The 12,465-nt window shown below is 38.8% G+C and overlaps 1 protein-coding gene across 9 annotated transcripts in view; it reads right to left on the reverse strand.

The window, feature by feature from the left end:
• The window catches only part of LOC106869564 (nuclear cap-binding protein subunit 3), a 48,247-nt gene that overhangs the window by 26,663 nt on the left and 9,119 nt on the right, over positions 1–12,465 (reverse strand). For 7 of the 9 annotated variants that reach the window (XR_001409412.2, XR_001409411.2, XM_052976594.1 and 4 more), the window contains exons 2-12: positions 11,967–12,202; positions 9,688–9,747; positions 8,083–8,171; positions 7,192–7,349; positions 6,127–6,381; positions 5,376–5,548; positions 4,271–4,439; positions 3,042–3,128; positions 2,459–2,486; positions 1,573–1,670; positions 703–856 (exon numbers count right to left, since the gene is read on the reverse strand). Coding sequence is in view for 7 of the 9 variants with exons in the window: in XM_052976594.1 (XP_052832554.1) it covers positions 703–856; positions 1,573–1,670; positions 2,459–2,486; positions 3,042–3,128; positions 4,271–4,439; positions 5,376–5,548; positions 6,127–6,381; positions 7,192–7,349; positions 8,083–8,171; positions 9,688–9,747; positions 11,967–12,202 (1,507 nt within the window). In the remaining 2 variants the exon portion in view is untranslated. The remainder of the gene's footprint in view (positions 1–702; positions 857–1,572; positions 1,671–2,458; positions 2,487–3,041; positions 3,129–4,270; positions 4,440–5,375; positions 5,549–6,126; positions 6,382–7,191; positions 7,350–8,082; positions 8,172–9,687; positions 9,748–11,966; positions 12,203–12,465) is intronic. The other 2 variants (XM_052976593.1, XM_052976592.1) reach the window with 2 other exon arrangements.

Here is a 12,465-nt window from a genome sequence, read left to right on the forward strand (position 1 = left end):
GGGGGGGGAAAGGCAATTCCATTGACCCCTAGTACTTGATTTGTACTTTATTTTAACTCAGAAAGGAGGAACGGCAAAGCTGACCTAGGCAGAATTTGATCTCAGAATGGAAAGAGCCCCAAAAAATGCCAACTAAGCATTTTGTCCAACATACAATTCTTCCAGCACACCCACCACCTTCCCTGTCACCAAGGAATATTTCCCGGTGACCAGACATGTTTTCATGGAATGTTGAAAAACAAAGGGCACCACTTGTATGACAGTGACACTCATTTACAACTTTCACACAAAGCAAGGAGACAGGATCACAAACACACACACATGGGGATTACAGGGATATATGTGTGTGTGTGTGTGTGTATGTTTACATGGTTCAAATGTACAGAAAACAAAAGAGAGAGAGAGGGGAGGGAACAACAAGCAGTTGATTTGACATTCAGGTAAAATGGCACAAAGTCTCTGACGTCTCAACAGAAAGGGTTAAGGGGACAGAAAATGGAGAGCCAGAAAGAAATGTGTCAGGATTACACATGAGTTTCTTTCAGTCTTCACTCATTACCAAATCCAGTTAACAAGGCTTTGTTTGGCCTGAGGTGACATTAGAAGACACTTGCTCATGATGCCACACGGAGGGACTGAACCCAAAACCATGTGGTTCGGGAGCAAAGCCCTTAACCACTCACCCAACAACAGATTCCTCACCTTTTCGCCTTTAACTCGGCTTCAACATCATCTGCATACATTCTCATCATACGATGTTTTGCTGGTGGTGGTGCTGCTGCTGTTGTTGTTGCCGCTGCCGCTGCTGCCTGTACAGAAGATGCTAAGTCATCATGAAGGTGTCTGCTCGACCAATCTGCAGAAAAGGAAAAGAAACTTCAATTTCTGATAAGAATTAAAAAAAAAAAACACATTTTACACTGTTGCCATGGCAACGAAAAAATAAGAAAATTGCAACTATAATGTAGACAGAGACATGGCAGTGCAGTTAAACAGCTTGTTTTTCCAATCACATGGTTTGAGGTTCAAGTCCCACTTCAGGGTACTTTAGTGTTTATGTTTGTGACTCCCTGTTTTGATACCACATGATAATTAAATGAGTGCCACTGTCATTTAATTCCAATATTCTGCAAAAACCTGCCTGGCCACGAGAAGGTAAGGGCACCCACCTGGCCAGAGAAAATCGGTTTCAATAAACATCATCTTTTTATGTCTGAGTTCCATGCTGACATGGATTGGATGGTTTGATAGGATCTGGTGAGGAGTCCAACACTGGGCCCCAACGTCTGTTTTGGTATGGTTTCCACAGCTGGACAGCCTTCTTAATGCCAACCACTTTACAGGGCATACGGGATGATTCTTGGTTTTCATGGGATCAGCACTTGTGAGGCTGATCCCATGAAACTCACAAGACAAAGGTTCTCTTTGACTGAGAGGGATCAGAATAGTGAGGGTGGTCGGGTTTATGTGAGGGGGTGGAAGCATAAAGAATGAAAGAAAGAGATTTAGGGATTTTGTAAGAAAAGCCAAAATGTACAAGGAAGACATAAAACTGCAGCAGAAATCAATTACCAGACAATTCTACTCGATCGGATGCCGTTAGATTATTCAGATTATCTTTTATGTTTTCATTGGGAATCTCGTCCTTCACTGAGCGGATTCGCCGTTTGCTACAAAATCAAAGAAAGATGAGAAATTAGATACGGGTTTCACATACTACTACTACTACAACTACTACTACTACTACAGTTTGTTGATTTTGTTTGTTTTTTGTATAAGTTCCTCTCTCCCTTGTCAACTTTGTCGTGTGTGTGTTTATTATATCAAAAGCTGACCACTTACTCCGAGTTTCACAGCTGTGAGGTGGAGAAAGGGGTCTTGTAGATTAGATGGATGCTGGATGCATTTGAACTGTTTCATGAGGACAATCTTCCAGCACACAAGTCCTTGGTTTCAATGGCCACCATGCATGACTATGGCTTTGAAGTGATTGATCACTGTTCAATGTCCTCCTAATTTGGCCCCCATCTGCCTATCCTCTGTTCCCTGACACTTGGCTGAGAAGTTTTGTTGCAGTGATGAAGACGTCATATCTGCTGTCGATGACTTTTTTGACCCACATATTTAAAGCTTCTTTACCAATGGGATCCTAGCACAGCAACAGTGATGGAAGAAGTGTGTGGACCGCAAGGGTGGGGGTGGACTATGTTGAAAAACAAACCACATTTGGCCACAATCCATGAGAGGACCTTGGTCAGCCTATGAACTTTTCAGCTGACACTTGGATACAGACACAGATATACACTTAACCATATTTATAGATGCATATATTAATATTAACTTAAATATTTCTATTTATAATGCAAGTCAAACATATGATTGTGTGTATATATATATAGAGAGAGACACAAAGAGAGAGACAGAGAGAGAGAGAGAGGGTACACACACATATACTTACCGGGATTTGCTAATGAGGCCTTTCATACCTGAAATGAGAAAAGGAAACATTTTCAAAACTGAGTTTTTTCCCAATGAAATTCTCAACCTGACTAATCTTCATTTCTCTGAATCAGGATGAAAGAAAACACTAAATGTTATTTTGTCCAGCATTGACTGTGGCACCTGGCACTAAAAAGATGTGACACTTCACACTTACAACAGAATACATTTCTTTTATCAAATTAATCCAACATCATTTCCAGTGACACAAAGAATTCAGTGAAATTGCAATGGGGAGCGGAATATCCCATCTTCTGAGTAAAGTTCACAGGAAAGAAATTAATGAAAGCCATCAGTTTTACATCCCGTATGGTTGAGAAACTGGCAGTAATTTCACTGATCTTTTCTGCCACTTTTTCCAAATAATACAAGCCTTGCCAACGCAGACCACCACTAATCTCCTTGGATTCTGTTGGAGCTAATACTATTTTCAGTCCAGACTTGAGTCAGTAGCTAGGGTTATCAAAAACTCAATTCCACCTGAATCCCTCATGAATGAGGGATTCAGGTATAATGTGAAAAATCAAAAGGGTTGCTCTTACCTCCATAGTTGGGGTTGCCGTGTCTTACATAATACTGACTCCTTTTCTCAGCTCCAGGCAATTTTCGGTCAGCTGCAACAACAACTGCTACAATATTACATAATCACTAATAATAAAAATCATGTTACTAATTTGGATCATGACACAATTCCAAAATGAACCAGTCATGATCCATGCTAACACATTTAGAAATCCTAAATCTTATCATTTAGCCTTCACTGCTGAACTATGTCAGAAGCAGGCACACATTCAACCAACCACAGCCATTAAGTACACATTCAACCAACCACAGCCATTAATTAAGTAATATTAACTGCATCTCTCTCTCTCACACTCAGTTATTATCTTTTAGTTTGTGTCTGTTCAAGATCTCTGATTTGAAGTTTTGCAAATGCTTACACGGCATTCCTAAAAGGAAAATACACAAATGTTGGCTACAGTAAGGAATAGCAGGAACATGGCCCCAGCTTTATGCAATATTAAGGGCCAATAGCAAGAGATTACTCTGGTTTGTCCATTCCTTCCATCTGAAAGACAATGATCAGATCACGACTGGTTATGTGATCTCTGTCACCCAATGAGAAATGATTCTTCATTCAACAGCAGACATAGTGTTTCATTTTTACTTTTCCTTTGCTAAACATCTCCCAGTGGTAGGGGGTTTGCCTCCAAAAAACAAAATATTCTTTTTACTAGCTTTCGCTGACCATTAATTTCAATGGTTAACATTCTTGTTATTCTTGCTGTTGTTGTTTAGCCCTAAATCAGCCCTGATTGAACAAGACTATAATCAAAGACATTACAGCCATGATCATCACTTCAGAGAACATTGTCTAATATCTTCTGTAAGCTTTATAACACAACAAGATGTGACAGGAGGGAGATTTGGCTCTATTTCTAGCAGATCAAAGGGCTATAATGACTCCCTTGTCAGTTCATACAAAGATAAATTCTATGCAAGTGTTTTAACCCTTTTGCTACTATATTTCTATCAAAATACAGTTTTTGTTTCAATTAATTTTGTAAAGAAAGAATTTAGTAAAATAACTCATTATTTTGATATGGTATTTGGAAAATGAAATTTTGGCAGGTTTTAATTGAGATCAAATTAAAACAGTTTCTCTTTTAGAATTAGGGGCACTCTCAGGTGGGTTGGTCACAAAAACAGATGAAAAAAAATAGAAAAAAGATACAAATCTATAAAAACTCTAGTAAAATGAGCCATGTACCTTTTGTGGCATATCTCATAAATATATGTTGGCTGGTTTTACTGGTTGGAACCCCAAGACGCCACTTGCCAGGTGGCCAAGGAATGTCATCTGCACTATTCCATGGATCAACTGCTGCTGGCACATTTTCTAGCAAACGTGATGACAACTTCCTTCTGTAGTTTTTCTCCTAGACAGACAGACAGACAGACAATCATTAACTTCAAATAAATAGGTTTCTGTTGAGTCAGCAAAAACAGCAGCTCAAACCCCTCAAAAAGACCCTCCACCCAACCTAACAATCAAGGATTTTTTAATCATCAACTTCCATATACAAAAAAGAAGATAGATTTTTCTTTTCTTACTAGATTTAAGCTCAGAGCATATAATATATATATGACACTTGATCTAACAGTATTGAGTACTTTCTTTTGCTTGAATGCCTTTCACACCAGTGTAACACTACCGCCTAATGTGTGTGTGTGTGTGTGTGTAATAATCATCATTTGACATGTCCTGTCCTGGATAGGACAGTTTGACAGGATTCAGGAGGTTGGTGTCTCAGGTTTGACATAGTTTCTACAGATGGATGCCCTTCCTAACACTAACCATTTCACAGAATGGACTGGGATCAGTATAATTTCAAAGCACCAGCACTGTAGAGGTTGCCTTGCCATCAGCAAGATGAAAGAGACAACCTCTTGAGCCCTGCATTGTCTCTATTCAAAACGATTCACATCCACAGAGTGTCTTAGATGTTTGGCAGCTTGTAAAGCACTCGAAAATGGAAGGAGGAGACTTGTTATGAGAGGATGATAATGAAGAGAATAAGAGAGGGAATAATGTTGAGGTGGGAGTAAAGGAGAGAGAGAAGTAGAATAATGTCAAAAGGTTAGTGTAAATGAGAGGGGACATCACAGCTCCGCTTGTAAAGGTCATATTCCAACTACATAATCCTTCCTCAATGTTTTAATGCATTCATGAGACAACACCAAGCATCCATAACAAAAGTATTTCCATAGTAACACACTTAAAAAGACATCAATGATACAGAGGACCATTCATCCATCAGCCCCACTCTGACAATGTTTTATCTGTTAAGATGCTACAAAGACTCAATATTTACCAATTCGACATTGTCTTCAGAGCTGGACAGTTCCCCTTCGCTCTTCGCATCGATCGGTTGAGGTGTTGTTTCTCGTGTTTCTGCATCCTCACTGTCTTTGCTATCACTTGGTCTCCTTTTGCTTTCCATCTGTCTGTCGCTGTCGTTTTCGCAAGTACTTTCACTGTGAGACACTAAGCACAAAGAGAAACATGTCAGCTTAATCAGCAGCACATTATGTAACGGACATGTCACAGCAAGAAGGAGGAGTCAACTTTAAAGACAGGGAAGCTCCTGGAGGAGGAGGAAGGTATACAGTAAAGAATTGGTCAATGATAGAATTTACCAATGCTTACAAGAGCAAAAATGTTATCTTTATTGTGGAGAGAGAAATATCACATTCTCTGGTTGCTTTATTTCATTCTCTGTAGAAAAGAAAAATGTCTAAAACGGAAAAAAAAAGTGGCCAACTTTGGTGTGAGAATGACCAAGCAGAGAAACAAATGGAACCCTTATGATAAAGGAAAAAAAGTCTATTGTGGGTTCGAAAACCAATTTTCCATGCCTGCATGGGTTGGACAGAACTTGCTGAGGTGAATTTTTGTCTGGTCAAATGGCCTTTTGCTGCTCTCAATCTTTCTGCTTCCAGGCGAGATTAATATTTCTCCACAACCAGACATGTTTCCACGGAAGATTGGAAACAAAGGACAGAGCTTGCAAGATGGTGACCTTCACCAATATATATTTATACAAACTTAAAAACACTTCTCACCTGAAGAAATCGCTGACATATTGCTGTCCTCGTCCACATTCATTTTGGTAGCGTTACTTTCTTTCTCACTGGTTTCACTGATTTCCTTTTGGTCAAATTGTGTGTCAGGCTTCAGCTGATTCTCTTCATCGGCAGTTGGACTTTTGGCAGCAGAATTCTCGTTTGTGTTGGTCCAAGAATTAACAACATCGCGGCTTCGGCTTAATTTGTTCAAGGCTCTAGCAGCTGTCATGGCATCGGACCAAACAACATTGCCTACAAAATGGAAAGAAGTGAAAAACATGAAAAATATCAATTCTCAATAATGTCACAGAAAGCAATCGTTGAAATTCATAAATCTTAGCTTTTCGTACACAAGGAATTCAAAATGGCACTGAACTGTCTTCCATCTTTTACTGCTCCCTTCTCCACCTCTATGATACTTTCTCACTATGTGTCTTTAAATGGTCTTTTAATCATTGCCTGTCTTCAAGCCTAGTATGTGCACTCACCCTGCATCTCCCATTTTAATTTCCTGTGTCTTTCCCCAGCTCTCTATACAACGTAAAATGTGACAGGAGAAAGCAAGCAACCAATTCATCATCATTGTCATCATCAAACATCCGTTTCCCATGATGGCATGGGGGGAAACCATCCAATTCATGGCCAGCATGGCAAAAAAGGGACAGATGATGATGATGATGATCAAAATGCCGAGTAGCAGAATCAAGAATCTCCTCACTTGGCCCCAGAAAGGGTAGAATACTGCCTCAAGAAGTCTCATCCTTTGGGTGTCTCTAGCAGAGTTTCTTCAGTTGCAAGCAAGCAAGCCAAGTACCTGGTTTGAGGCTAACATCCTTCCATCTTCCTCCATCCCCACCCCAGGGCCATAAAGTGCTGCCCCCACCCACTTCATTAAATGAAAGGAAAATCTTTATAGACCCCCCCATGTAGTTAAATAAAAATATGTTTATCCTCTCCTTGTCTGACCTCTGGCCCCAACTTTCATACAACTGAGGAGTTGTACTGAAGTTAGGGGTGAGTGATTGTATATTTTTTAAGGGGTTGAGTGACTCGGGTACTTACAGGAACTGTCTTCAATCCATTCGACAGTCGAGGGAGCAAACTCTTGAAAATAGTGAAAGACATCTTTTGTACTCATGTCCTGCACACCACGGACATGGACTGTCTCGAGACGAATGCCTCGCTCGTCCTTGTGCAGGTCTTCCTCTCGGATGCCAAGGCTGCAGAATTAAAAGGGAAAGAAACTAACAAAAGTTTACAAAGTTTTAACAGAATCTTTTTTATTTCAATATTTTCTTGTTCCTTTTTGTAATTACAAGAGCTGAAGGTGATAGATGAAGTGGAGGGTGAAATATCAAACGGTATTTAATAAGGTCCCTTTACACAAATAAATTCACCTTTTCCCTTCAGCCAGCCACAACTGATAAACTAAATTTCAGAATCAACAGACCAAAAAATGTTCCAAGTATTTCTCATCTTCTGCCAAGATAAGGAATCCTTATCATAAACGTCTCCCTTTTCTGCATCTATTCATTTCAGGAATGTTTCCCTGCATTTTTCCTTTCTAAGGCTCAACACTCACAAAGTCTGCCTTTAACTACTTCATCCAAAGTCGTCCTCCATCAACTCATTTATTTCTCTCCCTCGGCCATTTCTTGTACAGTCCCATGGCCAGTCAACACAAGTTTTCTTCCTTTCTGCATGCATCTGCCAACCACTTCTCAATTCCCAGCTCAACTTTTTCTCTTAACACTACAACAACAACAACAACCTTGATATTCAAACTCAGAAAAGGATAAACTAAACACTAAAAAGTATTTGGTGTTAAGGATCCACTGATGCTTTGAGCATCAATACATTTAAAGACTCGTTCATCCAATCCATGCAAAATATGAGGATGCAGATATTGATAGCAGTGTTGGTACAAACAAGGAAATAAGAAACAATACAAACCTAGCATAAAGAGCGGCCAAACTGACATGATAGTTGTTGCCTTCCAGACCAAAACGACGAGCTCGTTCTTCTCTTTTCTCTTCTTCTTCCTAAAAATAATAAAATTGAAAATGAGAGCCAAAGGTAGAGGCACAGTACACAAGATGAAACACAGAAAAGGAAAAAGAGCAACATTTCACACACAATGCCTGTTGTGATTATAAACATATTTACAGTGTTGCTGTAAGGAAACATCTTCTGTGGATAACCCAATGTTTAATGTAACCGATTCAGCTAAATTGCACTTCCAAGAAAGTCCAGAGTATCAAACAGAGCAACAGTCCACTTGCTGACCAGGTTTTAAACCAAAATAATGTTTGCTGTGCAAAGCTAATGAATAGATGGATGGGTCGATAGAATGTGGAATACTGCATTCAGCTTAAGAGATCCTCTCGTACAGATGCATGGTATATAAAAGCTGGCATATATTGGAGCAGAAGTTGGATATAAAGGTTGCCTTTTGATATTAATACTATTTCCATAGGTAATAATTTTTAATAAGCCTGCTGGCTATTATTAGTAACATCAGTGACACTAATGAGACACTGATATTCTATACAGTGTGGGAGCGATATTTGGCTGGTCTGCAGCCACTGGACGCCTGCCACAGAGGAAGTCCATTATATTGGTACTAATACTGCTTCCGCTGTCAATAATTATTCTTAATAAGTGTTTACGCACAGAATAGGGATGACAGCCTTTATCTCAAGTCTGGTTGGAGTTGACATGAGACAATGGTCAGTCAATTTATCCATTTTGTTTTACAATACTTCTATTGAAATATACTGCCTTTCCAATTTTTAAAATAATGAACAAGTTAGTAAAGTAATTCCATCATTCTTAATCTGGTATTTAGCGCATAAATTAACAAGAAATTTTCATGGAAAGTTTTAATTAAAATGGGGACTTTGTGCTTTTGTTTTTAGGAATTAAGATGGTATTTTTAGATTTTTGACAAAGTCATGAAGATAACTGCTTGGAATAAGAAAGAACACTGGCCATTTGAGTAAAATCAGTGGGTTTCTTGAAGTGTGTGCTGACTGAAGACAGATACCAGTCATAAGATGGGGGAGGAGAAGATTATGCTTAGATTGACTACCAAGGTATTAGCCATGGTTTTGGTGGCCAAACTGTCAGACGGAATGAGTACAAAACACTCTGTTATCCTTGAACTGTGATGCAACAGAGCCAATTCTTTTCTATTCTAGGCACAAGGCCCGAAATCTTTTTAGGAGGGGGTAGGGGAAGTCAGTCAATTAGATTGACCCCAGTATGCAACTGGTACTCACCTAAGCATTTCACCTGGTGTGCTAACGTTTCTGCCAGCTCGCTGCATTAGAGCAAATTCTTTTAAGGCAACTAAGGCCCAGAAGAGGCCAAGAAAAAAGAAGAAAATACCAGGAAGCCATAATGTGTTGCTATGACATCAGAACTGGACTTATTTCATAGGACTCAGAGGTCATCTGACATAGAGAGGTCATTTTCATTTCAGTGACAAACTTCTAGATGCCTTCTCTGGCCGTAAAGGACCACATCCCTTTTGTACTAGATTTAATATAAACATACCTTTTTTGTGATGTCGATGCCTGTTACAAAATTCCCATCTTTATTTTCATACTTCTTTCTCTACAAAATAAAAATGTTGAAAACAATATTAGCACAATTAGACATTGCATAATTAGAGAATAATATTCTACAGTTTAATGTTAAAATCCAGTCTGGTCTGATCAATACAAGACCAATAAGAGTGAAAAACTAACCTTGAACCAATTAAAAAAAAGAAAAAAACCCCACCATTCCAGCAGAAACCTCAAAATGGTTGACTAAAGAACTTTCAATGGATTTAGCTTTCTTTCATCTTCATCATAAGATCAAATTTCACTGCAATCCATTTCAATGTTCAACTATCCAGGGTTGGTTACAAAAATAAAAACAAGTGAGACGGTTCTGGACAGCAAAACTGAAAAGTGATATCAGGATGGGGTAGAGGAAAGAGCTACAGTAGCCGATATGATGTGGGGTAGGGGTGTCATAACGAGGGGGAGGGATTGAGAAAGAAAGATAGACCGTTAGATGGATAGACAAATATACATACACACACACACTCAGCTTTATCATGATTGGTCCCCACTTACTCAGAGATGTCAAACTCACTGCAGTTGTTGGGTCATATTACTACGAAGGCTCTACCCAGGCGAGAGCACATTCCAACAACTAACCCCTCTCTTCAGGGTCTCTAGATACTTCAGTCACAACAATTATTGATCATCCACAATGGAGTATTGCCCTCACATCTGGGGCATTCTGCTGCTGCTACTGCACACGCCCACGTGGTAGAAGACCACCTCCAGCGAAGAGTCACCAAGACTGATTATTATGTCACTGGCAGACACAATCCAGCCACTGACCCTTGGACATGCAAAAGGCAATGATAATTGCTTCTGATACGACCTCTATGAAGGGGGGGGGGTCCGAGGACTCCACCTACGACCCCCTCAGGAATAGTGAGCAGAGAAGAAGATGGAATGGAACGTCATTACATTTTCAAAAGAAACACGAATGCTTCAGAAACGGATATTTAATAATGGCTCGTTTATAATTATTCCTTTTTAATTTTAAAATGTTATTATATGAAAATATATATTTAACAAGGATGGTGTTTTTTTTTTATCCAATATTTTAATAACTTCAGCAGAATTTTGTGTTGCCAACGAAACAAAAAAAAAAATTCATGGAACTCTTACAAAGAAGATCTGAGGTATTTGTACATTGGATCAAATTATATCCATTAATATCCATTAATATATATTTTATAATTCAAAAAATGTCAGCAATATATGTTTGAAACCTGATTTGTTTGGGAAAACGAATGACGCTCGCGTTTCTGTTTTATCGTTTCAAAGCACTTCGGTCAATGTGGATCGAGTAACCTTACACTGACAAATGTATTTCAAACATAAGCATTCCTTAGTAAGGCGTAGGATGGAATTTGTGTGGGACTTAGCTACTACTTTCAGCAGGTTTAGCAACCACTTAGGTGCTCCCTTCGTTTGCATTTTGTCGAGTTTACGGGATTGGAATCAATATGAAATATTATTTCTAGGGGAAAACATGTAAACATGATCCGGTACAACATATTAACTTGAAGGGTGAACTGCAAGAGAGCTGACAACCGTGGGGAAAATGGGGGGAAGGTACCCGTCAGGAGAAAACCAAGGAATTCATGAAGAAGCAGGGGGGGGGGGTATGGTCGGATATCTCGGTGTTAATTTTTCATCGTGCGGAGTGTAAATAGTCCTAGATAGAATTATCATGTTTATTAGTATTATAAACCTATTATCCAACGACGTAGTCTTCCCTAAGATAAAAATAACACCGTTACAGCTGCAATCGAATATAGTTTCATTGTTTTTGAGAATGAATCCCAAACTGTGAAACCTTTTGTTATTATTAATAAAGTGAGAATCCATCCAACTTGGATCCACTTGAAGACCAAAGTTTAATGGATATCTATCTAAATGTAATTCTAAATAAATGTATTGTGCTTACATTTTATTAAGGTCTGTCCAAAATGTATTTCCTCTAATTTATCTCAATTACTGAATATGAAAGTAAAGGAGCGAACATGTCACACGATTAATAAAAAGACGACGAAGACGTTGTTGTTGTGTGACCAAAGTTTGGCAACATGGAACTGTCGTCTTTCAGAGGAGACGAACGCTAACAACAATTCTATTGTATTATTATCGGGGAATATTTATTTCGAGTTTTAATGACAAAAGAAACAAACGAGAGACGAAAAATAAATGTTGACAAATATTTTCTGTTTCTGTTTCTAAACTCACCTCAAATTTCTTTGCTTCGTTATTTTCATTGAGACGAACACTGAATTCGACCCTGTGTGAATAAGGTTCATCGATAAACGAGTAATCATCCTTATCAGTGAATATAATCTCTTCGTTGTCGCTGCCTTCGTTGTTGTCGATACAAATCTTCAGATTTGGTAATTTCTGTTTACTACCCTCCGCCATAGTTAGAGCACGGTACAACTGACGGTTCCGGTTCATCGAAATTCCGGCTTCTAGATTGGACAAAATTCGAAAACAATTTTATCACTTATTAACCGAATAATAAAATGCATAGATTAATTAGTTAAGACGTTCCGAAATTATAAAAAAGTATTTTGTCATGTATTTTATAGTTGCATACAAAAATGTTATTATTTTCGTTTTTATAGAATTCACTGCAGAGAGCTGTCTGGAGGTGGGTCATGTAAGACTATGTGGCATACCTACACAAATATGCCCCACTGACTTTTTTTTTCCTCATTACCAATGGAGAACC

This window comes from Octopus bimaculoides, chromosome 25, assembly GCF_001194135.2.
Source record: "Octopus bimaculoides isolate UCB-OBI-ISO-001 chromosome 25, ASM119413v2, whole genome shotgun sequence".
Classification (NCBI taxonomy): domain Eukaryota; kingdom Metazoa; phylum Mollusca; class Cephalopoda; order Octopoda; family Octopodidae; genus Octopus; species Octopus bimaculoides.